Here is a 25,661-nt window from a genome sequence, read left to right as displayed (position 1 = left end):
CCCTTTGACCCTTGTCTCCAGTATGCTCTGACAAATTGTATCATGTTTTATTTAAAAGGTTTTATTTCAAATGAAAATATTGTCTCTAGATCTACCTATATCATAACAATGCTAAGTTCGCCTGAATTTTTAGTGTTACTCATCTTATCGTTGGTACCCTTTTCAGATGCTCTGTCTAGTCTTTGCCCAATAGTTCTCCTCTCTTTCTGAGCCTGTTACATTCTACTGAAGATGTTCCCTGAATGCAGTTTTAGAATTCTGCACCCTCCATGCATCTCATCCTGATCCTGTCCAGGTTAACATTGTTAGCTTAAATCCCTACAGTTTATGCACAGGAGAGACGCCCCAAGTTAATGATATAGAGCCAGAAAGATAACAGCACTGGAAGAACGTGGCGAAAGTCAGAAGAGCTGAAAGATGGAAGATGACTACTGAGTGGCCATAATGTGGTTGACTATGTTGTTGATGGCGGAGGTTAAAGAGTAACACATCGTGAAGGGACAGCCTGTTATAGGAAAGCTGGAGAGTGCAAAGACAATTTATAAAAATATTGCTAAGATTCGAGGGCTTAGAGTATACAGAGAAATTGGGCAGTCTGGGACTTTATTCCCTGCAGTGTAGGAGACTGAGGGGTGACATTATAAGTGTTTATAAAATCATAAGGGTCTTAGGTAGGGTGAATGCACACAGTCTTTTTTCCAAGGGGGAAAAAACTAGAAGATACAGGTTTAAAGTCAGAGTGGAAGGGCTTAAATGGGACCTGAAGGGCAACTTCATGCAGAAGGTGGTACGAATATGAAACAAGCTGCCAGAAAAAGTAAGTGAAATGGTTACAATAATGACATTTAGAAAAAACAGTTGAATAAGCACATGGGTAGGAAAATTTAGAGAGGGAGATGGCTAAAAGCAAACAAATGGGACTAGCTCTTGGTCGGCATGGACACTGGCTTCAGGACCTGTTTCTGTGCTGCATTCCTTTATTCTGTGACTCTTATGAATAACAACCAACAGGAGGAGATAAGGTACTGTACGCGGAACACATCCTCTCATCAGAGGAACAGAGGTGGAGAGGGTTAGAAGCTTTAAATTCCTGGGTGTTACTATTTCAGAGGACCTGTCCTGGACCGAGCACATGTGCAACTGCAAAGAAAGTGTGGCAGCACCTCTACTTCCTCAGGAGTCTGCTGATTTGGCATGGCATCTCAAACTTCTATAGGTGTGAATGGAGACTATATTGACTGACTGCATCACAGCCTGGTATGGAAACACCACTGATCTTGAACAGGGAATCCTACAAAAGGTAGTGGATTCAGCCCAGTACATCACGGGTAAAGCCCTCCCAACCATTGAGCACACCTACATGAAGTGCTGTTGTAGGAAAGCAGCATCCATCTTCAAAGACCCTCACCACCCAGGCCGTGCTCTTTTCTCACCGCTGCCATCAGGTAGAAGGTACCAGAGCCTCAGTACTCACACCACCAGGTTCAAGATCAGTTACTGCCACTCAACTATCAGGCTCTTGAATAAAAGGAGATGACTACACTCACTTGCCCCATCATTGAAATATTCCTACAACCAATTATCTCACTTCAAGGACTCTTCATCTCATTATCTTATATTATTGTTATTTATTGCTATTTATTTGTATTTTCATTAGCACAATTTGTTGCCTTCTGCACTCTAGTTGATCTTTCATTGATCGTGTTATTGGTATGTAATGCTCTGGTTAAAATTTCTACTGCTATGATGTGAGGTATTTTATTTAAGCAGCTTTCTGCAAAAGCAGTGTGTCCTGTTAGTAAGAGTGTTTTGGCTTCAGCTAAAGATAAGGAGCCATGTTGTCCAATTTAAGAATCTGGTGTCAGCCAGCCAGGATTGTCTTTGTACATGTTGTAACTTTGTGCCCAGTGGAAGATTCAGGAGAGCTGGGTGGGATCAGATTTATGAAGGACAGTTGTCTTGTTTGGGGTCTTTTGGTGTGGAGCAGGACACAAGGGAAGATGCAGAATGCCATTTGAAGGAGCGTACCCATTGTAAGAAGTGCTTTGTGTAGATGGCTGGCTCCAAGGAGGCTCGGCCAATACTCCTGAGAGAGCCAGTTCACTCAAGGTGGTCTTTGATGGAAATTCAGACTGTGGCAAGTACCTTCACACAGACCGTGGGTCCAGCCCATGAGTAAAGCAATGTACCCAACTACTCCAGAAATGAGCTCCAACGTTTATGTGCACTTTTAGACTGGTTTAACTGTAAGGGGTCATTCTAATTTTCTTTTCCTTTTCTCTAACTGTTGGTTAAAGTTGAAAATTTGGTAAATAAATTTCTTTTGTAACTTTATGCCGGAGTATCATCTGTTAATTTACTGGTGAACAATAGCTTTGCATGGAGCAGCATTTACTACAATCAATGCTCCTCCCCAGATTATCCTAACTTTCCTGTTTGCTTGAACCCCAACTCATACTGACCCTGGGCGTGTGTTGCCTATGAAAGGTGGCCTTCTCACCACCGAGTCACAGAGCTGTTAGCGGAGTTAGCCAATGAGCCAAGTTTGAGCACAAGTCTGGTGGAGGGTTGCAGGCATAGATTTGCAGAGTATGCCCACAAGAAAATGAATCTCAGGGTTGTATAAGGTGACATATGTATTTTGATAATAATTATTTTTTGAACTTTGAACTTTAAGTACCAGTGGAAAAGGAAATGCTGGATCAATGTGGCAAATAGCATCAATACTGCAGGAAGCATTCCCAACGTAGTTTAGGAGGATATTCAATAATAGTAAAAGATCAGATATACAGTATAGATTATATCTAGAAGTTCAAAGTATATTTATTATCAAAGTGTGTATATGTTACTGTGTACTAGCTTGAGATTCATTTTTAGGCGTTTACAGGAAAAATATTAATAGAATTTTATGAAAAACTATACATTGACAAAGACTGACAAACAACCAATGTGCAAAAGAAAACAAACTGTGCAAGTAAAAAGATATAGAGAACATGAATTGCAAACCATTCTCAAAAGTGAGTCTATGGGTCTTAGAATCAGTTCAGAGTGGTCATGATTAAAGCTATCCACATTGGTTCAGGAGCCTGATGGTTGTAGGGTAATAACTATTCCTGAACCTGGTGGTGTGGGACATAAGGCTCCTGTAACTCTTGCCCAATGGTAATGATGAGAAGAGGGCATGGCCTGGATGGCAGGGTGCGTTTGATGATGGATGCTGCTGTCTTGTGCCAGTACTCCAGGTAAGTCTGCTCAATGGTGGGTAGGGCTTTGTCTGCAACGGACTGGGCTATATCCACCACTTTCTGTAGTCTTTTCCATTCCTGGGCATTGGTGTTTCCATACCAGGCCATGATGCAAGCAGTTAGGATACCTTCCAGTGTACATCTATAGAAATTTGCCCCAGATTTTGCTGACATGCCAAATCCTGGCAAACCTCTATGGAAGTAAATGCACTGTAGTGCATTCCTTGTGATGACACTCATGTGCTGGTCCCAGATTAGATATATTTATTGCTACTGAACTTCTTCACCTCCATTTCCCTACTGAATGCTGGCGAAATGCACCTCTGGTTTCTTCCGACAATAGTCAGTAATCAGCTCTTTGATTTTGCTGAAGTTGAGTGAGAGGTCGTTGCTGTAGCACCATTCAACCAGATTGACTCGGCCAACAATCATCAGAAAACTTAAATGTGGCACTGGAGCTATATTTAGCTATGCAGTTATAAAGTGAGTAGAGCAGGGGGCTAAGCACACAGCGCTGTGGTGCACCTACACTGATCGTGAGTGTGGAGGAGGTATCATTGGAGGAATCTCTCATTCTAAATAGTTCTCCGGTGTGATCTGAAAGTACAAATGAATTGAGTAAATCTGGTTTTGAAGTTCACGGCAAACTAATCAGGTTTTCTCTTCTGACAGGATGAGCCATACTTGAGAACATACAAAAACAGTAATTATACTTATCCAAATAAATCTGGGCAAAGAACCTCAGTGGCCCCCAGCAGCATTCAAACTACAGTCATAACAACGCAGAAGGTAAGACCTCCACTCTCAGCTTGCTTCAATGAAATGCTTCCATGAATGTGAAATATACTGTACTTCACAAGACGGAAGAGAGAGGGAGAGAGATAAAATGGTGTGTGCTGCAACTTTATAGCTGAGCAAATCTATCAGAGCTTTTTGAGGATATCTCCAACATTGATAGTAGGGAACCAGTAAGTAAATTGCATTTAGACTTCTAGAAGGCATAGAGTTCTAGGGGGAGCTTAGGACCAGAGGACATGGCTTAGAATAGAGGAACATCCATTTGGGAACAGAGATGAGGAGGAATTTCTTTAGCCAGAGGGTGGTGATTCTGTGGAATTCATTGCCACAGGTGGCTGTGGAAGCCAAGTCATTGGGTGTACTTAAGGTGGAGGAAGATAGGTTTGATGGGATCAGCAGCCTAATTCTGCTCCTATCTCTTATGGTCTTATGGTCTATCAGTTATCTCACAAATGGTTAAGTCACAAGATGAGAACCCGTGGTGATGCAGGGAACATATTAGCATGGATAGAAGATTAGCTAACAAGCAAGAATCAGTGAGCAAGGGAAGAGAGGTCATTTTCAAGATGGCAACCAGTGTGGTACCAAAGCGAATTAATGCTGGGACCTTAGCCATTTATGATCCATACTGATGGCTCAGAGGAAGGAAGCAAGAGTACAGTAGCCAAATTTGTGGATGAAACAAAAACAGGCGGGAAGCGATTTGAGAGGGATGATGCAAACAGTTTACAGAGATGTTAGTCAGTTAAGCGAGTGAGTGAAAAGTTGGCAAGTGGGGTATGATGTGGAAAAATACAAAGGTGCTCATCTTAGCGGGAGAAAAAGAGAAAATAGTATTATTTAAATGAAGCAAAATTGCAGAAGGCTGAAGTACAGAGGGATTTGGATGTTCTTGGGATGAAACATAGGAACAACAAACAAAGCAGAGCAGAAGCTCAGTGGGTCAGGCAGCATCTGCGGAGTGAAATGAACAATTGACCTTTCAGGTTAAAACCCTTCATTGCAGTTTCTTGGATCATCATAGAAACAAACCTGGTAAGAGGGAGAGCTGATGAAAAGCTGACATTTACTTCAGCGAGTTTGGAGTATAAATGTAGGGAAGTCGTGTAATGTATAAGACTCTAGTAAGACCATATCTAGAGTAGTGTGAACAATCTTGGACCCCAATTTCAGTAAAAGTGCTATTTAAATAGAGGTCATTAGGAAATGATTCATCAAGATGATCCCAAATATAGAAGGGTTGTCGTACTAGGACAGGATACACAGGTTGGGACTCTAGTTACGGGAGTTTAGAAAACTGAGAAGGCAAGAATGGAATGTGTTTAATTAAGGTCACCAGCTGGAAAACACAGAGGAATGGTATATGCAACCCCAGGGTATTCCCCTGCTTCATTTTTAAAGGAGGTAAAGTTTATTGTGTATTAATACTTTAATATTGTGGTGCTAAAGGAAGTCTCCCATCACTGTGACAGAATGGTTGAGGATGAGACTGCCCCTTGAAGTAATCCCACAGGAATAACCCAGAATGTCCACATAAGTGACATAATATCACAGAAGTGCTGTGCAAATCTAACTTAGTCTTTCACACACCCATCATTCAAATAGTTGTCCTGTTTAAATCACTGGAGGCTTGACTTAACTGGTTAATGTTTTCTGGACTTGAATCAACTTTGAACGGACACTGTAAAGGTGCAGCAAAATTTGGATGTACAGTATATGGTGTATTTAGCAATCATGTTCAAAGTTTAGTAAATTTGGAAAGTTCAGTTGATAAATTAATCCATGCTACTTTTTGGATTTATCAATCATCTGAATTAAAAATGCAAAGATAAGATACAGAAAACAGTGATTTTCTTTCATAGATATTTTATGCTTTAGGTATTTCATTGGAAAAAAGATCATTTGTATGAAAGACTTAACTTACCTTTTGTGATTCCAGTCATTTACATCACAAGTGTCCTTACAAACTACACCATCCATCCCTGGAACCACAGGAGAGCCCAATCAGGTCAGTATCAATGCTGGAAGGGGAGATGGTGGGAAGCAACATATTCCATTAAAACTTTACTACGTACTTTAGCAACTTTCTACTGGAAATACATATTTTGACTCAGTTTGATAGCAATGAATCAGAGAGCAAGAGGAGAATTATCATACTTACACTTGGGATTTTTGTGGTAATTATTGAAGAGTCACCTCAAAATCTTCCAAATTTACTGGAAGGATAAGTGAACCAGTGTTGGTGTCCTACCCCAAGGCAACACTGAGGCCCACTTTGACTCACAGGCATATAGCCCTTTGGTCCAACTGATCTATGCCAACCTAGATTCCCAGAAAAACTCATTCTATCTTATTTATTTGTTTGCTTGTTTATTTATTTATTGAGATACAGCCCTTCCAGTCCTGCGCTGCCCGGCAATCACACAATTTAATCCTAGCCTAATCATGGGAGAACTTACAATAACCAATTAACCTACCAACCGGTACATCTTTGGACTGTGGGAGGAAACCAGAGCACCCGGAGGAAACCAACACAGTCATGGGGAGAACGTTCAAACTCCTTACAGGCAGCAGTGGGAATTGAACCTGGGCCGCTGGTACTGTAAAGCATCATGATAACCACTACACTATGGTGTTGTCTATTTGCCTGTATTTGGCCCATATCCCTCTTTTCCTATTTGTGTACCTGTCTAAGTACCTTTTAAATGATGTTAGTGTCCCTTCCTCAACAACTTTCTTTGGTGGCTCATTCCATATGGTGACGACCCTCTGAGTGAAAAGGTTCCTATTAAATCTCACCCCTCACACCTTAAATCCACACTGGGCAGGCCTTGTTATTTACATGTTTGACACCAGTCTCAGTCTTTCATGATCTGACATGAGAGGAAATTACCTCGTGGACAAAGGGGAAAAAACATCAAGGATGTGCTCAAAGCCTCTGTGAAAAATATATAACATTCCCACTGGGCTCCTGGGAATCCAGTTCATAAACATTGAAAGTGGAGCAGGAGCATTCAAGGTGGCACTGAGCTCCTCATGTCCACGTCTTAGAGATACTGAGCTCCTAAGGAGGAGGCAGCTTCTCAAGCTATTGCACCACCCCCACCCCACATCCCAACCTTGATTCTGCTGGTATCTCCTGTCATGTATGTGGAAGGATCTGTGGTTCCAGTATTGGCATCTTCCGTCATCTTTAGAACATAAAAAATCTGGAGAGGAAGTAACTCATCTACAGTTCTGAGGGGCTGGGCAGATTTTGCATGGCTTATCACGTTATCCAGTGGATGTTTGTCACTGAATGAACCTGATAAAATGATTCAGCATACAGCTGACCCTCTTTGACCTGATCCCACAAGGGAGATCCAGAATTTCCTCAAATTTAGAAGATTGATTTGAGGAAATTCTGGGTGCAAAAGAAACCCAGATTCCCAATTAGTGCACATATTTCTACAAATATTTGCATAATTCACAGAAACCTTGCTTTTCTTATGAATATAATCCCAATTCCAATTGAAAGATGCCAGTACTGAAGAGATCATATGATGATATGAGAGAACCTGGTCACAGTTCAGGTTCATACAGCATAGAAACAGATTCTTTGGCCCATGCTGACCAACGTTCCTATCTACACTAATCCCATTTGCTTGCATTTAGCCCATATCCCTCTAAACCCTTCCTATCCATGAACCTGTCCAACTGTCTTTTAAAAGTTGTTCTTGTGCCACGCTCAATCATTTCCTCTGGCAGTTCATTCCATATACCCATCACCCTTTATGTGTCAAAATTTGCCTCTCAAGTTCCTTTTAAATTACTCCCCTCTCACCCTAAACCTACAGTTTGTCCCTGGGAAGAAGGTTGTGTGCTTTCACTCTGTCTGTGCACCTTATAATTTTATGCATCTCTATTAAATCACCCCTCATTCTCCTACACTCCATTCTGCTCAACCTCTCTCCATGCCTCCCTCCCTCATCCCAGCAGCATCCTCGTAAATCTCCTCTGCCTTCCTTCCACCTGAATGGCACCTTTACTTTTGAAGGGTGACCAACTCTGAGCTCAAAGTTCCAAGTGCGGCCTCACCTACGACTTGTACAAATGCAGTATAACATCCCAGCTTCTATACGCATTTCTCTGCCAAGAGCATTCTTCAATGCCCAGTCTACCTGTGAAGCTACTTTCAGTGCAACATTATTTTATGTTTAGACCATAAGACAGAGGAATAGAATTAGGTCACTCAGCCCCTCTAGTCTATTCTGCCATTCCATCATAGCTGATTTATTATCCCTCCCAACCCCATTCTCCTACCTCCTCCCTGTAACTTTTGATACCCTTACTAATCAAGAACCAATCAACCTCCACTTTAAATATACCTGATAACCTGGCTTCCACAGTCATCTGCAGCAATGAACTTTTGTAGATTCACCACTCTCTAGCTAAAGAAATTCCCCCTCATCTCTGTTATAAAGGAACATCCCTCTATTCTGAGTCTGTGCCCTCTGGTTCTAGACTCACCCCCTATAGGAAATATCCTCTCCACTTACCCTCTGTCTAGACCTTTCAATGTTTAGTAGGTTTCAATTGGATCCTCCCTCATTCTTCTAAGCTCAAAGGAGTACAAGTCCAGAAACACCAAACCTTCCTCATACATTAACTCTTTCATTCCCAGGACCATACTTATGAACCTCCTCTGAACCCTCTCTGAAGCCAACACATCTTTTTTTAGATGGGGGCCCAAACCTGCTCACAATACTCCAAGTACAGTTTGACCAGTACCTTATAAAGTCTCAGCATTACATCTTCATGTTTCTATTCTAGTCATCTCGAAATGGATACTAACATTGTATTTCCATTCCATACCACTGATTCAACCTGCAAGTTAACCTTTAGAGAATCTTGCACAAGTCCTCCTAAGTCCCTTTGCTCCTCTGATTTCTGAATAAGCTCCGCATTTAGAAGAGTCTAAGCCTTTATTCTTTCTGCCAAAGTGCATGACCTTACACCTCCCTACACTATACTACACCACCCTCCTCCTCTTTGCCCATTTTCCTAATCTGTCTTAGTCCTTCTGCCAACTCCCTTCTTCCTCAAAACTACTTGCCGCTCCACCAATTTTCATGTCGTCCGCAAACATGGCCACAAAGCCATCAATTCTCTCATTCAAATCATTGACGTGTAACGTGACAAGGACCGGAACCTACACCAACCCTTGTGGAACTCTATTAGTCATCAGCAGCCAACCAGAAAAAGCCCCCATTGTTCCCACTCCCGCCAGTCAGCCAATCTTCTATCCATGCTAACATCTTTTCTGCAATACCATGGTCCCTTATCGTACTTAGCAGCCTCATGTGCAGCACCTTGTCAGAGGCCTTCAGAAAATCCAAGTAAACAATGTTCACTGACTCTCCTTTGTCTATCCTGCTGGTTTTTCCCCTCAAAGAATTCCAACAGATTTGTCAAGCAAGATTTCCCCTTGAAGAAACCATGCTGACTTTAACCTATTTTGTCATGTGCCTCCAAGTACCCTGAAACCTCAACCTTAATAACGGACTCCAACAATTTACCTTTACCAACCAGTTAAGTCCGGCTAACTGGCCTATAATTTCCTGTCTTCCTTTTTAAAGAGTGGAGTGGTATTTGCAATTTTACAGTCTTCTGGAACCATTCCAGAATCTAGTGATCCTTGAAAGATCCCTACTAATGTATCTTTTCAGCTACCTCTTTCAGAACTCTGGAGTGTAGTCCTTGTAATAAGGGTACAGTCTTTTTAGCTTATAGTCATTGTTCCTTGTGAAACCTAGAATTGTATTCTCCATACAATATATGTGAATGTAATCTAATGGCCTGGGATTATGAAATATAAATTTCCAAGGCTATCTTTTCCTGAGTGTGCAGTGCTTATTGGGTTGCAAGTAATGGTTTCCTGGTTTTGATTTATGATCCAAATCTAATTATGTGTCAAATCACCAACAACAGTGGCGCAAGTTTCACCCTTTCCTTTCACTGCTGTTGATCTGATTTCTGCTTATTTTTAACACTTTGTTGAGACTCGCAGGACACTTTGGCATCGAGTGCCATTTGGAAATCATTTCCAATGCAACCTGTGGGGCTAAGGGAAAATATTCTGCTCATTGCCAATGTGACAATGGAATGAATTTTAAATGTGATCTTTACCAGGTTTATGGCAGTAAACTGCTTTGCAAAGACAAGCATCCATCAGATGTCATTCCAAACTCAGGTAGCTATAGATATTTTATTCTATTACTTTTTCAAAAAAAATCTTCCTTTATTTGGCTCCTAACATGCAAACTATTTCTTGTATGGGTTTCATTGTAAGTGATCTGTGAAACTAACCTCTACTTCTTGTGTTTAGCCAGTTGACAGCAATCCCAAGGCAACTGTACTGGGATTCCCAGGCACCTTGGTTGGCTGTACCTTATTCTTTCAGGGAATTGCTTTTAATGCTATCATGCTGAACTTTCTTGAGTATTTCTGACTACTTCAGTAATTGCAGGGCCTATATTATTGCTTTGAGAAAGGGAAATGTATCTTATTTTTGTTAATTTATTGCTGATCCCTTACTGACCTTGTAACACTGAACCTATATTGTCCTTTTAATGAAGTAGGCAGTTATAAATTTTAGATGCAAAGGAACAGCAATGTATTTATAGGTTGGTATGGTTTACAACTCAACAAGGAGTCCATTAATCTTGTCCTACTTGGGGAGATCACAAGCGATTAGAAATGGGGGTTGTTCACGTCCTGTAAGAAAACATGAATAAAGTTAATTTGTGAGAATATGTGAGCTTGGTTTCAAGCTTTATCCAGAAGTCAATATATCTGACAGGGATCACTCCTTCCTGTTATGTTTGTTCTTTAACGAAGACAAACTTGCTTGGGTAAAAACGCTAGAACTATTTATTGACTGGTTTACAGAACGGCTTCATCTCGAGCACATTTTACTCCGGACCCTCCAGCCCACCAACAGCGTGTGTGACCCATTCACCAACTTCACTTCCTGTTCTAGGTGAACCACCCACATTGCACGCTGAGAACTGAAGTTCTTTATTATGTACTCACACAATAACACACCTCCCCGCCGCACTGAAGTGCTAGTTAGAAGCTAATCCAGAGGCTAGATTAAACCCATATCTTCTTTGGTCAGCCGAGGCTAGCGTTTTACTGCATTGGTGCGTGTGTATCAACTGATTGATCATTAGTCAGATTACCAGTGTCTGCAGCAAGGTTCCAGTTAGTCTGGGTAGCACAGTGGTGCAGTTGGTAGAACCACTGCCTCACAATGCCAGTGACCTGGGTTCAATCCTGATCTCAGGTGCTGTCTATGTGGAGTTTGCACATTCTCCCTGTGCCTGTGTGTTTTTCTTCTGAATGCTCCAATTTTTTCCAATATCCCAAAGATGTGCAGGCTGGTAGGCTAATTCGCTACGTAAACACAAAATAATCTGCAGATGCTGGGGTCAAAGCAACACTTACAACATGCTGGAGGAACTCAGCAGGTCGGGCAGCATCCGTGGAAACAATCAGTCAACGTTTTGGGCCGGAACCCTTTGTCAGGACTGAAGAGGGAAGGGGCAGGGGCCCTGATGGGAATCTAGGGAGAATAGGTTATAGGGAAAATTAGTGGAGGATTGCTCTGTGAGGTAGCATGAGTTTGATGGAACAAAAGGCCTCTTTCCATTCCACAAGGAAATTCCATCTGCCCCCACAACCTCCAATGAGGTTTTTATCTGACTCTGGTCCATGATTTACCATATCCTTTAAAATGAATTTGGCACAAGGCAGTAGTGTCCCTTTCGAAGCAAGAGACCGTGGATGCTGGAATCTGGAGCAAAAAAAAATTGCTGAAAGAACTGAGTGGAACAAGCAGCATCTCTGGAAGCAAAGAAATGGTTGATATTTGGGATTTGGGCTCCACATTACTACAGACCTGGTGCAGGGTCCCAACCTAAAATACCTCCAATTGCATCGCCTTCACAGATGCTGCCTGACCCATTGAATTCCTCATTAAAGCTTCTCTAAAAAACATGAACTTGTACTATCAATAGTATGCAGGACTTACAACCATTCTTTGCCTGACTTTTTTTTTCCAGTTCATTCTTTGCGACCAGCAGATGTGAAAGTTGTCGGTGCTGTGGGAGACTCTCTGACGGTTAGTGCGGGGTCTGAGTCATTAACATCAATGTATGTTGTTTCAAAGAGCAAATTGAAATCTTTGTGCATTGTTATTCAATAATCTTAATGGACCATAAAGATAACAAAAAATATGATAACATAGCAACTATACTGTGTTATGTCCAACTTGGTTATTAATTCCCACCACCTGTTATTTATATATTTATTACCATGGTGAACAAGGACTTCTTAAACTCCATTAACATTGTAAATGTACGTCAGATGTTTGCGAAATGGATATACAGGATTATCTCAACATTCAAGCACCAGCTGATAAATGTCATATTATTTCTATTCCACAACAAACCCCAGCGACAATTAGCTCCAACAAGAGCAAGTCTAACCACCTACATTTGAGGTTTTACATCGGTATCATAACCGAGAAACCCACTGTCAATATCCTGGAAGTCATTACTAGCCAGAAACTGAGTTCGGAGAACCACATAAATCCTGCAGCTCCCAGGGCGGATGACTTACTTCTTTCCTGACACCCCAAAACTGTTTCAACGAATCGAAGTACATTTATTATCAAAGCATGTATGCAGTATACAACCCCGAGATTTGTCTTCCCCACAGACAGCCAAGAAACAAAGACGAATCTTGGAACTCATTTAAAGAAAAACATCAAACTCCCCCGCCATGTGCAAATAGCAACAACAACAAAAAAAATGAGCAAAAACACAAAATATAAAACATAAAATCAAAAGGCATATTTCAGTTCAGCTTAGTTTTCACTATCTGCAGGCCGCCCTGATTCAACATTGCCCAAACTAGCAACAAAAAACAGGAGGGTGAAGGGGTACTCTTCATTTGCTTGGATGGGTGCAGTGACAACAACTGTCAGGCAGCTCAGCACCATTCAGGACAAAGTCGCCTGCTCGATTGGCACCCCATCCACAAAACGACCATTTGGCCCCTCACATCCACGATGCCCATCTACACCAAGCCCATTTGCCGGCATTGGGCCCACATCCCTTTACTCCTTTTCTATCCAAGTACCCATCCAAATGATTGTTCAGAGCAGCTCGGTTTGCTGTCGCTGTCACTGTGCACTCCTTTGGAAAAACTTGCTTTCAAAGTTCCTTACAACGTGGCAGCACCTGCTACACACGATCAAATGTAATCAAGCTGATTCCTTCATCTACTAGGCCGTGAAGTAGACCATTCCACCTCAAGTTTGTTCCACTATTGAACTAGATCCATGTCTTGCCTGTCTTAGTTTCCTTTTCTCAAGAGGGGTTGAAAATGGTCCAGATATGAAGATTAGCCTAACTAGCGGTGCTGTATCTGGGAATGGAAAGGCTGGCTGCTCGGTGTCTCGAAAGTACCAACCTGTTTCAAATGACAGGTCACTTTTAATATGAAGATACTGAACCAACGACTGGAGCTAAGTAAATTAATTTTGAACAAATTTTCTTTTTTCCAAGAAGGTGAGATTGGTTGCATCCACTCATTCACCGCTCCATGTTGTCTCATCATCAGCTTCTTCCTTGACAACCATTGGAGAAGAATGTATCTCATCTTTGGAGGAGAAATCAATGCTGTTCCTTGTGTTTTACAGGCAGGCAACGGGATAGGCTCAAAACCCAATGACATTCTGGATGTGTTAACGCAGTATAGGGGGCTGTCCTTCAGGTATGAGGCATTGCATCTTACAGCATCTGGGGCATTGGTAAACATCAGAGATCCTGCAGATGCTGGAAATCCAGAGTAACACACACATAATGCTGGAGGAACTCAGCAGGTAAGGCAGCATCCATGGAAAGGAATAAAAAGACCCCTCCCCCTTGCTCTTTATCTGTTCCCCTTTCTGGCTCCCTCCTTACCCCCTCTCATCACCCGCCTATCAGCTCTCTCCGGTGCTCCTCCTCCTTCCCTTTCTCACATAGTCCACTTTCCTCTCCTCTCAGATTCCTTCTTTATCAGCCCTTTACCTCTTCCACCTATCACCTCCCAGCTTCTCACTTCATTCCCCACCCCCATTCACCTAGTTTCATCTTTCACCTTTTAGCTTGTACTGCTTCCCCTCTCCCTTCCTTCTTTCACCAGCTTCTTCCCCCTTTCTTTCCAGTCCTGACGAAAGGTCTCGTCCTGAAACATCAGCTCTATATTCCTCTCTGTAGATGCTGCCTGATCTGCCGAGATCTTCACACACAAAATGTTGGAGGGACTCAGCAGACCAGGCAGCATCTAGGTAAAGAATACAGTCAATGATTCGGCCTGGAAAGTCAGCTGTACTCTTCTAGATGCTGCCTGGCCTGCTGGGTTCCTCCAGCATATTGTGTACGTTTCTCAGAATTCTGGCGTCTGCAGATTTTCTCTTGTTTCTGTTCAGCTCTTCCAGCATTTTGTGTGTGATTTTGTTGGCTGCATTGGTGCTGCTTCCTGAAGCTGGCTATTTGTTGCTGCATCTTACAGAACAGGCAACAATGAGCAGCTAGTTAGAAACACAGGAACACACTAGATGTTCTCTAATCTTATCTGGGTGCAAAGTGCATGTACAAACTAGTAAATCTCCACATTAAATCCACTGGTTTTGGAGTAGTGTTTGCTTTGTAGATTTGGCTTCAGCAGATAGTGAGATGGGATGAGCCACTGAAGGGTTTCTCTCACTGCATTATTTCCGAGGAACTTAGACAATGAACCAATGGCATGTTAAAGTCTGTCCCGAGCCTTTGTGGCCCATCAGGCTGGTGTTTATGCCAGATTCTGTGGCGTGAAGCAACTGAGAGTACAAGACTTCCACCACCCCCACCGACGCCCCGGATAGGACACCAGTCTATCGCGAGGTTAGCCCCCAGCATTTGCTGGTACCCATTTTCAGCTGGGTGGACTGGAGCAATGTGTGGTTAAGTTCCTTGACCAAAGACACAACACGCTGCCTTGGCCGAGACTCGAACCTTCAGATCGTGAGCCCAACCCGCTAACCACCTAGCCACGCGCCACACACCAATGGCTTGTAGTCTTGATTAAAGTGAGGAGCACAACCAAGTGACAATGGTGGCCATTTTGGCTTCCTCTGATAGGATGCAAGAATCAACAGCGAATGGCCATCTATCCCGTTTCCCCTCTTTCCCTGCAAACAGGAGAGGTATATAGTGTGCAAAGGTTTCAGCCAGCCTGATTTATATAAGGAAGCATTTAGTAGGGTGGGGGTATGTTTTAAAAATGTCAAACTAGAAGCATTGAATAACCAGAACAGAAGCAGACCCTTCAGCCCAATTGCTTCATGTCAACTGCGAACCCCATCTAAGCTGGTCCCATTTGCCTTCTTTTGGCCCACATCCCTACTCATGTACTTGTCCAAGGGCTTTGTGTATGTTATTATTGTACCTGCCTCAAATACTTCCATTGTCAACTCATTCCATATATCCACCATCATAAGACCATAAGACAAAGGAGCAGAAGTGAGCCATTTGGCCCATCGAGTCTGCTCCGCCATTTTATCATGAGCTGATCCATTCTCCCATTTAGTCCTACTCCCCGACCTTCGCACCATAACCTTTGATGCCCTGGCTACTCAGATACCTATCAATCTTTGCCTTAAATACACCCAATGACCTGGCCTCCACTGCCGCCCATGGCAACAAATTCCTTAGATCCACCACCCTCTGGCTAAAAAAATTTCTTTGCATTTCTGTTCTGAATGGGCGCCCTTCAATCCTTAAGTCATGCCCTCTCGTACTAGACTCCCTCATCATGGGAAACAACTTTGCCACATCCACTCTGTCCATGCCTTTCAACATTCGAAATGTTTCTATGAGGTCTCCCCTCATTCTTCTAAACTCCAAGGAATACAGTCCAAGAGCGGACAAATGTTTCTCATATGTTAACCCTCTCATTCCCGGAATCAGTCCAGTGAATCTTCTCTGTACCCTCTCCAACATCAGCACATCCTTTCTTAAATAAGGAGACCAAAACTGCCCACAGTACTCTAAGTGAGGTCTCACCAGCGCCTTATAGAACCTCAACATCACATCCCTGCTCCTATACTCTATTCCTCTAGAAATGAATGCCAACATTGCATTCGCCTTCTTCACCACCAACTCAACCTGGAGGTTAACCTTAACGGTATCCTGTACGAGGGCTCCCAAGTTCCGTTGCATCTCAGAAATTTGAATTCTTTCCCCATTTAAATAATAGCCTGCCCATTTATTTCTTCTGCCAAAGTGCATAACCATACACTTTCCAACATTGTATTTCATTTGCCACTTCTTTGCCCATTCTTCCAATCTATCCAAGTCTCTCTGCAGACTCTCCGTTTCCTCAGCACTACCGGCCCCTCCACCTATCTTCATATCATCAGCCACAAAGCCATCTATTCCATAATCCAAATCGTTAATGTACAATGTAAAAAGAAGCGGCCCCAACACGGACCCCTGTGGAACACCACTGGTAACCAGCAGCCAACCAGAATAGGATCCCTTTATTCCCACTCTCTGTTTCCTGCCAATCAGCCAACGGTCTATCCACGTATGTAACTTTCCTGTAATTCCATGGGTTCTTATCTTGTTAAGTAGCCTCATGTGTGGCACCTTGTCAAAGGCCTTCTGAAAATCCAAATATACAACATCCACTGCATCTCCCTTGTCTAGCCTACTTGTAATTTCCTCAAAAAATTGTAATAGGTTTGTCAGGCAGGATTTTCCTTTAAGGAATCCATGCTGAGTTCTGCCTATCTTGTCATATGCCTCCAGGTACTCTGTAACCTCATCCTTGACAATCGACTCCAACAACTTGCCAACCACCGATGTCAAGCTAATAGGTCTATAATTTCCTTTTTGCTTCCTTGCTCCCTTCTTAAACAGCGCAGTGACATTTGCAATCTTCCAGTCCTCCAGAACCATGCCAGACTCTATCGACTTTTGAAAGATCATCGCTAATGCTTCCGCAATCTCCACAGTTACTTCCTTCAGAACACGAGGGTGCATTCCATCTGGTCCGGGAGATTTATTTACCTTTAGGCTATTCAGCTTCCTGAGTACTTTCTCTGTCATAATTGTGACTGCACAGACTTCTCTTCCCTGCCACCCTTGAGTGTCCGGAATACTGCTGATGTCTTCCTCAGTGAAGACTGATGCAAAATACTGGTTCAGTTCCTCCGCCATCTCCTTATCTCCCATTACAATTTCTCCAGCATCATTTTTATGTGTCTGAAAAAGTTGCCCCTCAAGTCCCTTTTAATTCTTTCCCTTCTCACCGTTAACCTTCGTTTTCTAGTTTTGGACTTCCCCAACAAATTCCCACTGACAACAAATGCTTTATTGTTGTCGCTACTAGTTTCCTGAATAGCGTGAGGTATCACCCAGTTCATCAGTAATGGTAGGTCTGGGCTACATAAAAGTCAGACTCAGTAAGGATGGCAGATGATGAACCAATGACTGTTTATGGCAATCTAGTAACTTCATGCTCACCTTTATAGAGATTTTTTATCCCAGATATTTAATTTACCAGCATAGTCAACTCCCAGAGGTCAAATCATGAGTTGTATGCTTATCCTGGGTACGAGTCCAGAAAAATTTGGAGTGAATTTCTCCTCAGCTCTGTACTGAGTCTCTAGTCCCTTGACCTGAGGTCATATCTCATAGTTTGAGACAGCTCAAGGCAATGGCTCCTCTGTTGATAAGCACAGAATATGGAACAAAAACAATGAGGTTACTGTAGGATAAGAGTTCGACTCCAGCTTTAGCACCTGGAGAATGACCACTCTGGTAAAGAAAAAAATCTGGAATAAAAATATTTGAGAGATATTATATAAACTATTAGAAACAGTTCTTAAAATCTATGCAGGTATTTTTTCCAGGTTCTGATTTACTTTCTCTTTTTGCAGTATTGGAGGGGATGGATCATTGCGAACTACTACAACTCTACCAAGTAAGTACATCAACGTGATGTTATTTCTGTAAGTGCACCAATCTTCCAATGCCTGACAGATCTGTTAGAACTCTTTGAGGAAATAACGGATAGAAGAGACAAAGGAGAGTCTGTGGACGGCATTTACTTGTATATTCAAAAGGCCTTTGACAAGGTGCCACACATGAGGCTGCTTAACAAGATAAGAACTCATGGTACTACAGTACAGGAAAGATACTAGCATGGATAGAAGAGTGAATGACCGATGGGAGTAAAGGGGCCTTTTCTGGTTGTCTATCGCCAACTAGTAGAACTCCACAGAGATCGATACTGGGACTACTTCTTTTCACATTATACTGTATGTCAGTAAATTGGATGACAGAATTGTTGGCTTCTTGGACAATGCGGAGATAAGTGAAGGGGCAGGTCATCGAGAAAGTAGAGAGCTGCAAAATGACTCAAGATAGAGAGAATGGTCAAAGAAGAGGTAGATGGAATACAGTGCAGGGAAGTGTATGGTCATGCACTTTGATAGAAGGAATAAAGGTGTAGACTATTTTCTAAATGGAAAGCAAATTGAGAAATTAGAGGTGCAAAAGGATTTGAGAATTCTTATGCAGGATCCCCTAAAGGTTAAATCGTAGGTTGGGTCAGTGGTAAGGAAGGCAAATGAAATGTTTGCATTCATTTTGAGAGGCCTAGAGTATAAAAGCGAGGACATGATGCTGGGACATTATAAGGCAATGGTGGGACCACAGTTGGAGCATTGTGAGTAGTTTTGGCCTCCTTATCCAAGAAAGATGTGTTGGCATTGGAGAGAGTCCAGAGGAGGTTCACAAAAGTTATCTTGGGATTGAAAGGACTGATGTGTGAGGAGCATTTGATGGCTCTGGGCCTGTACTCACCGGAGTTTAGAAGAATGAGGGGGGGTAGATCTCATTGAAACCTATTGAATATTGAAAGAACTAGTTAGAGTGAACATAGGGAAGATGTTTCCTATAGTGGGTGAGTATTGGACAACAGGGCAAAGCCTCAGAATCAAAGGACATCTCTTTAGAACAGAGATAAAGAGGAATTTCTTTAACTAGAGGGTGGTGAATCTGTGGAATTAATTGCCACAGACAGCAGTAGAGCTCAAGACGTTTGGTATATATAAAGCGGAGGTTGATAGGTTCTTCACTGGTCAGAGATCAAAAGTTATGGGGAGAAGGTAAGAGAATTAGGTTGAGAGGGATAATAAACCAGCTGGTGGAATGGTGGAGCAGACTCTATGGGCCAAATTGCCCAATTCTGCTACAGTGTTTTATTATACTGTGGTGTAACTTGTCCCATCAGTTTTAAGATTGAAATGAAACAAGTGAAAAATAATCACTAGCAGATCTAAATGTAAATGCAAGTCAACACTTGGAATTTTCACACTGCATGAAGGACTCAGCCTGTTGGAATTAGTGACAATAGAAAAAAACTGCAGTTGCTGCAAATCTGAAGTAAAATCAGAAAAATTCTGTTTCTACTTAGCAGCTCCCAGTAAAGATTTCAACCAAAGTCCCCTGTCTGTTAGGAGAGTTCAGCAACAGCAACTTCTCCTTATATCGCAGCCGTTTTGTTTAGGAATAGTTTGAGGCACTCAGCAGGAGCACTGCCAAACACTGATTCATCATGATTTAACACTCAGCCACCAAAAGGGAGATCAGGATGGATTGCATCAAGAAGCATCAAGAAACATGTTAGAGGAATGACAGACAGCACGAGTGGCTTACTCTGGGGTCAAAGTTGGCAGTTTTACTTGAAGTGAAAGAAAGTCAGTAAAAGTCATTCTTGAGATCAATCAAGACCCTAATAGCAAAATTGTCTTGGGCTCAAAAAAACAGAGGTTGAACAGTGGATGTCTGGTAAGGTGGTGGGAGTGATGTTCCTAGAATCAATTAAGCGACTGTTGAATGGTACATTGAGGCTGGGGAGGTAGAATCTGCTCTTGAACAAGTATGGTTCAGTGTATTTATTATCTAAGTTGCTCTGCTGATCACATCCCTTGGAAGTCAGTTCATCAAAAATATTGCTGATTGTTAACTTTGCCTTGGATTTGAAGAAATATTAAGCGGCGGCCAGCATTGCCTCTCCTTGTGATATCTTCCTGGTTTCTATCCCTCAGATATCCTCCGTGAATTTAACCCTTCTTTGACTGGATTTTCTACTGGAAAAGGGAACCTTGAGAAGCCAAACGTGTTCCTGAATCAGGCTTTCCCTGGAGCTTTGGCTGGGTATGTTAACTTTCCATGAATACAGGTTAAGTGCCCCATACCTGAAAAGCTTGGGGCTGCAAGAGTTTCGGATTTTGGAGTTTTTCAGATTTTTAAATTCATAATGAGATAGTTTAGGATCGCCATCATTTCCCACTGAAATTTTTGTGCTAGTGGTAAGCAGTCCTGTCTTACACTTGCTCATCACCCATACGCACTTAACAGTAAAAGGTATTACATACCATTAATGAAAAAATAACGTGTGCAGGGTAACAAAATCAGCACAGCAGCATCAAAAGAATACCTGAATCAGCTATTGAACAACAACAGCAGACTTTCAGTCTCCACCTACAATGCCATGTTTTAATTAAAAGGTTAAGGTAGACTGTATTTGTGTTTTACTTATTTAGGTTTTACGTAAGGCATGAAAACAATAAGTATTGTAGACTTGTTCTGGTGTTAGATATTCATCAGCAACGATCTGTGCAAACTCAATGAAGTTCTCTGCTGCTTTGTGGTCAGCAGACACTTCATCTTTAAGCACAATGCAATAACGCCTTTAATACAAGGCACTCTTGGAGAAGATCAAAATCCAACAGCATTAATTAAAGCTTGCTACCCTGCCATTCTCATCTCCATGTTCAAAGGAATATTATCATTTATTGTGTGTTTTATCCCCCGCCATCTAGAGATCTTCCAGGTCAAGTGAGAAAATTAGTAGACATCATGAAAAATAATTCGGTAAGAAACACTTAATGAGAAAAGATTTGCTTTTTTTAAATCTGTAATCGAATTGGTGTACAGCCCTTCTGTTTATTAATTTCTGCTATGGTTCAGACATTATCACTCTTATTTCTAAGCAAGAATCCCACTCTGTGCATTTGAGTACAAAATCCTAGTCCAATACTTCAGTGCAGAACAGAAGCATGGCTGCCTTTCAAATGATGTGTTGAACCAAAGGCCTATGTCATATCTAAGATTTCATCTTGAAAAGACTGGAGTTCTGTACATTTGACAAAGTTCCTTGTGGAAGGCTTATTGAGAAAGTCATGAAGCAGGGGATCAATGGAAACTTGGCTGTGTGAATTCTGAACTGGCTTGGCCACAGATTGCAAAGATTGATAGTGTTGTGTATTTAATATCTCAGTAACATTTGATAATATTGTGAATTTATTGTTTTATTATGTATGTTCTTGTGTTTACATAATTCATTATGTGTTACGTGTAGAAGTACATGAATGGCATGTGTCACCATGCCACCATGTCATATGTGTGCCTGGCTAAAGTAAAGACAAAACTAAGACACACATTCCCAGCTATCAATTCATTTTATGTTTTGGAGTTACAAAACATACCAGTGGTGAATAGGAAGTTTTGAATGAACCCAAGACCTGTTAAAGTGTAGCAAGACATTCGAACTTTAAAAAAGGCACAGTGAGAAGTTCAAGTTAGATAGAGAGCAGCACAGCTTTTGTTTCTTTGGGAGAGGAGAGAAAAGGTCGAGTTTTAAAAAGTGTGAATAAAGGTTCATAAATAGTGAGTACCAGGTGATAATAATTATAAATTTAAAAAAAGCGGAAATGAGTGGCTACGTTGGAAAGATAGACAAGCTCAAGGCACAAGAAATAACTGGATATTGTATACTGAGCAAATTAAGCAGTATTTTAAAACAAGTAGAAGAGACGATGAGAAGCAAATGCCAGTTTTGCTGAGTGCATTCGGATTAAAGGCTAACAGTTTGCTTAGAATTTAACTGCTCCATCCAAACCAGCTGAAATGAGCTGTGGAAGTAATACAGGAACATTTAGAACCAAACATGTTGTTGACTGCAGAACAATTTAGGTTTCATAAGCGGAATCAAAAGGAAGGAGAGTCCATTTCAGTGCAAGCTGGATGAGCTCAGGGCATGGATCAATATCTGGAATTATGCTGTCACAGCCATTAGTGAGACTTGGTTGCAGGAGGTGCAGGACTGGCAGCTCAGTATTCTGGGGTTCTGTTGTTTTAGACATGACAGAGCAGGAAGGATTAAAGGAGGAGGGTAGCATTACTACTCAGGGAAAATGTCACAGCAGTGATCAGTCAGGGCAGACTGGAGAACTCGACTAGTGAGGCATTATGGGTGGAACTGAGAAATAAATATGGCACGTCGATGGGGCTATATTACAGACCACCTAACAGTCCTAGGGATTTGGGGGAACAAATTTGTGAAGAGATCGCAGACTATTACAAGAAACTTATGGTTGCTATAGTAGGTGATTAAATTTTCACATATTGACTCAGAATCCCATACTCTCAAAGCACTAGATGGGACAGAGTTTGTCAAGTGTGTTTCCTTCATAGTATGTAGAAGTCCCAATGAGAGAGCCTGCAACATCGGACCTGCTATTAGGGAATAAGACAGAGCATATGACAAAAGCTTGTGTAGGGGAACACTTTGTATCCAGTGACCACGATGCCATCAGTTTCAAAGTAAGTATGCAAAAAGATAGGCCTGGTCCATGGTTTGAGATTCTAAATTGGAGAAAGGCCTATTTTGATGATATCAGAAATGATCTAGCAAGTGAGGATTGGGACAGGCTGTTTTCTGCCAAAGGTGTACTTAAAAAGCAGGAGGCCTTCAAAAACAAAATTTTGAGAGTACAAAGCTTGTATGTGCCTGTCAGGATAAAAGGTAAAGATAACAATTGTAGAGGATCTTGGTTTTCAAGACATATTGAGACCCTGGTTAAGAGAAAAAAGGAGGTGCATTGCCAGTATAGGCAGGTAGGTACAAATGGGGTACAATAAATGCAAGAGAACACTTTAAAAAGAAATCAGAAAGGCTAAAAGAAGGCATGAAGTTGCTCTAGCAAACAAGACGAAGGCAAATCCTAAGGGATTCTACAGATATATCAAGAGCAAAAGGATTACAAGGGACAAAATTGGTCTTCTGGAAGACCAGAATGGTAATCCACGTGTGGAGCCAAAACAGACTGGGGAGAGCTTAAATACATTCTTTGCATCTGTCTTTACTTCGGAGATGGACACAGAGTCTATAAGAGGCAAAGTGGCATCAATTTAAAGGACCCTGTACAGATTACAGAGGAGATGTTTGCTACCCTGAGGCAAATCAGGGTGGATAAAACCCCAGGGCCTGACAAAATGTACCCTTGGACCCTACAGGAGGCAAGTGCAGAAAATGATGGGGCTCTAGTAGAGATACTTAAAACATCCTTAGCAACAGGAGAGGTACCAGAGGATTGGAGGATAGCCAACGTTGTTCTGCTGTTTAAAAAAGACTCTAAACAGAATCCAGAAAATTATAGGCTGGTGAGTTTGACATTAATTGTGGGAAAGTTATTGCAAGGTATTCTAAGGGACCAGATATGAGTATTTGTATAGACATGGTCAGAATAAGGATAGCCAGTATGGATCCGTGTATAGTAGATCATGTCCAATCCCTCTTATGGAGTTTTCAAGGAGGTTACCAGGAAAGTGGATGAAGGCAAGGCAGTGGATGTGGTCTACATGGACTTTAGTAGGCATTTGACAAGGTCCCATATGGGGAGCTGGTCAAGAAGGTTCAGTCACTCGGCACTGAGGATGAGGTAGTAAATTGGATTAGACATTGGCTTTGTGGGAGAAGCCAGGGAGCGGTAGCAGAGGGTTGCCTCTTTGAATGGAGGCCTGTGACTAGTGGTGTGCCACAGGCATCGGTGATGCATCCTCTTTTATTTGCTATCTATATCAATGATCTGAATGATAGTGTGGCTAACTGGATCAGCAAATTTGCAAATGACACCAAGATTGGGGGTGTAGTGGACAGTGAGGAAAGCTATCATGGCTTGAAAACGGACTGAAAAATGGCAGATGAAATTTAACGCAGACAAGTGTGAGGCTTTTCAATTCCATAGGACCAACCAGGGTAGGTCTTACACAGTGAACAGTAGGGCACTGAGGTGTGTGGTAGAACAAAGGGATCTGGGAGTCCATAATACATTGAAAATGGCATCAAAGCTTGATAGGGTAGTAAAGAAAGCTTTTGGCACATTGGTCTTCATAAATTAATGCATTTAGTGCAGAAGATAGGATGGTATGTTGAAGTTGCATAAGACATTGATGTGGCCTAATTTGGAGTATTTTGTGCAGTTTTGGTCACCTACGTACTGGAAAGATGTAGGCAATGCTGAATGAGTGCAGAGAAAATTTAAAACATGTTGCCGGGTCTGGAGACCCTGAGTTACAAGGAATGATTGAAAAGGTTAGGACTGTATTCTTTAGAACATAGAAGATTGAGAGGAGATTTGTTAGAGGTATAGAAAATTATGAGAGTTATAGATAGGATAAAAGAAAGCCAGCTTTTTGCACTGAGGTTGGGTGGGACTACAACCAGAGGTCATGGGTTAAGGGTAAAAATTGAGAAGTTTAAGGAGATCTGATAATGATGAGAGTGTCACAGGACTGAGTAGCCTTAAGATTCACAATGTGAAAGCTAACGGGATGAGCAATATGTCTTTCACCAGAAGTGAATGGCAAATTAATTACAATGGAATTGGACACTGGCTCAGCTATTTCAGTCATTCTACAAAATAAGCTGGAATGGCATTTCAGAGATACTGAACTGAAGCCTGCACATATCCTTTCTTTATTAATCTTGTTATTGATTTAAAAGGAGCATAAATACAATCAAGAGGAGAATTATTTCAAATATATATATCAGTAACAATATAAACCAAGATTAAGATAGACATTGTCAAAATCATAGATTGTCGTGACATGCTACACACAGAGCTAGAAATAACGACACACAGACTAGTTTATTCAAACTTCGCGGCACTGGCTTTTACGCAGTTCCATTCCCGCCCTCTCTGGGCGTAAATGACGTCAGAGGTGCATTACAAAAGTCTCTTCCCGCGCATGGGCTTTCTCCCTTGCTGGTGAAGAAGAAGGCCCAGTGCCATTTTGGGGCTGGCCTGTCTGCCGACGCGCACGCCATTTTGTAAGTCGGTTTGCCTGTGTAGAAAGTGGGTCGCCACATAACACCCCCCCCTGCCTCCAGAACCGGCGATACATCCCCCAATGTCCACAGTCTGGATCAGTCTCTGTTTGGGCGGTCTGCCTCTGCACCGTGGTGCCCGAACCTCGACCGGCTACGCCAAGTCCACATGGGCCGGTTTCAGTTGGTCCACTGTGAAAACCTCCTCTTTCCTCCCAATGTCCAGAACGTACATGGACCCGTTGTTCCTCATCACCTTGAATGGCCCCTCGTACGGCTGCTGAAATCAGCAGCAGAAAACTCCAGTTCTCCTATTTTTCCCAGCGCTGAGAAAGAGAGTAATATAACTAGGGAGTAATA

At 42.0% G+C, this 25,661-nt stretch overlaps 1 protein-coding gene across 1 annotated transcript in view; it reads left to right on the top strand.

Annotated features, from left to right (window-relative positions):
- Nucleotides 1–25,661, top strand: part of plb1 (phospholipase B1) — a 109,719-nt gene that overhangs the window by 24,935 nt on the left and 59,123 nt on the right. Inside the window, exons 9-16 of the mRNA XM_072277630.1 lie at nucleotides 3,918–4,034; nucleotides 5,983–6,051; nucleotides 10,215–10,275; nucleotides 12,149–12,207; nucleotides 13,792–13,865; nucleotides 18,061–18,104; nucleotides 20,236–20,344; nucleotides 21,013–21,064. Coding sequence (XP_072133731.1) covers nucleotides 3,918–4,034; nucleotides 5,983–6,051; nucleotides 10,215–10,275; nucleotides 12,149–12,207; nucleotides 13,792–13,865; nucleotides 18,061–18,104; nucleotides 20,236–20,344; nucleotides 21,013–21,064 — 585 coding nt within the window. The remainder of the gene's footprint in view (nucleotides 1–3,917; nucleotides 4,035–5,982; nucleotides 6,052–10,214; nucleotides 10,276–12,148; nucleotides 12,208–13,791; nucleotides 13,866–18,060; nucleotides 18,105–20,235; nucleotides 20,345–21,012; nucleotides 21,065–25,661) is intronic.

Source organism: Mobula birostris, chromosome 2, assembly GCF_030028105.1.
Source record: "Mobula birostris isolate sMobBir1 chromosome 2, sMobBir1.hap1, whole genome shotgun sequence".
NCBI lineage: Eukaryota > Metazoa > Chordata > Chondrichthyes > Myliobatiformes > Myliobatidae > Mobula > Mobula birostris.
This window is presented reverse-complemented; position numbering and strand designations above follow the sequence as displayed.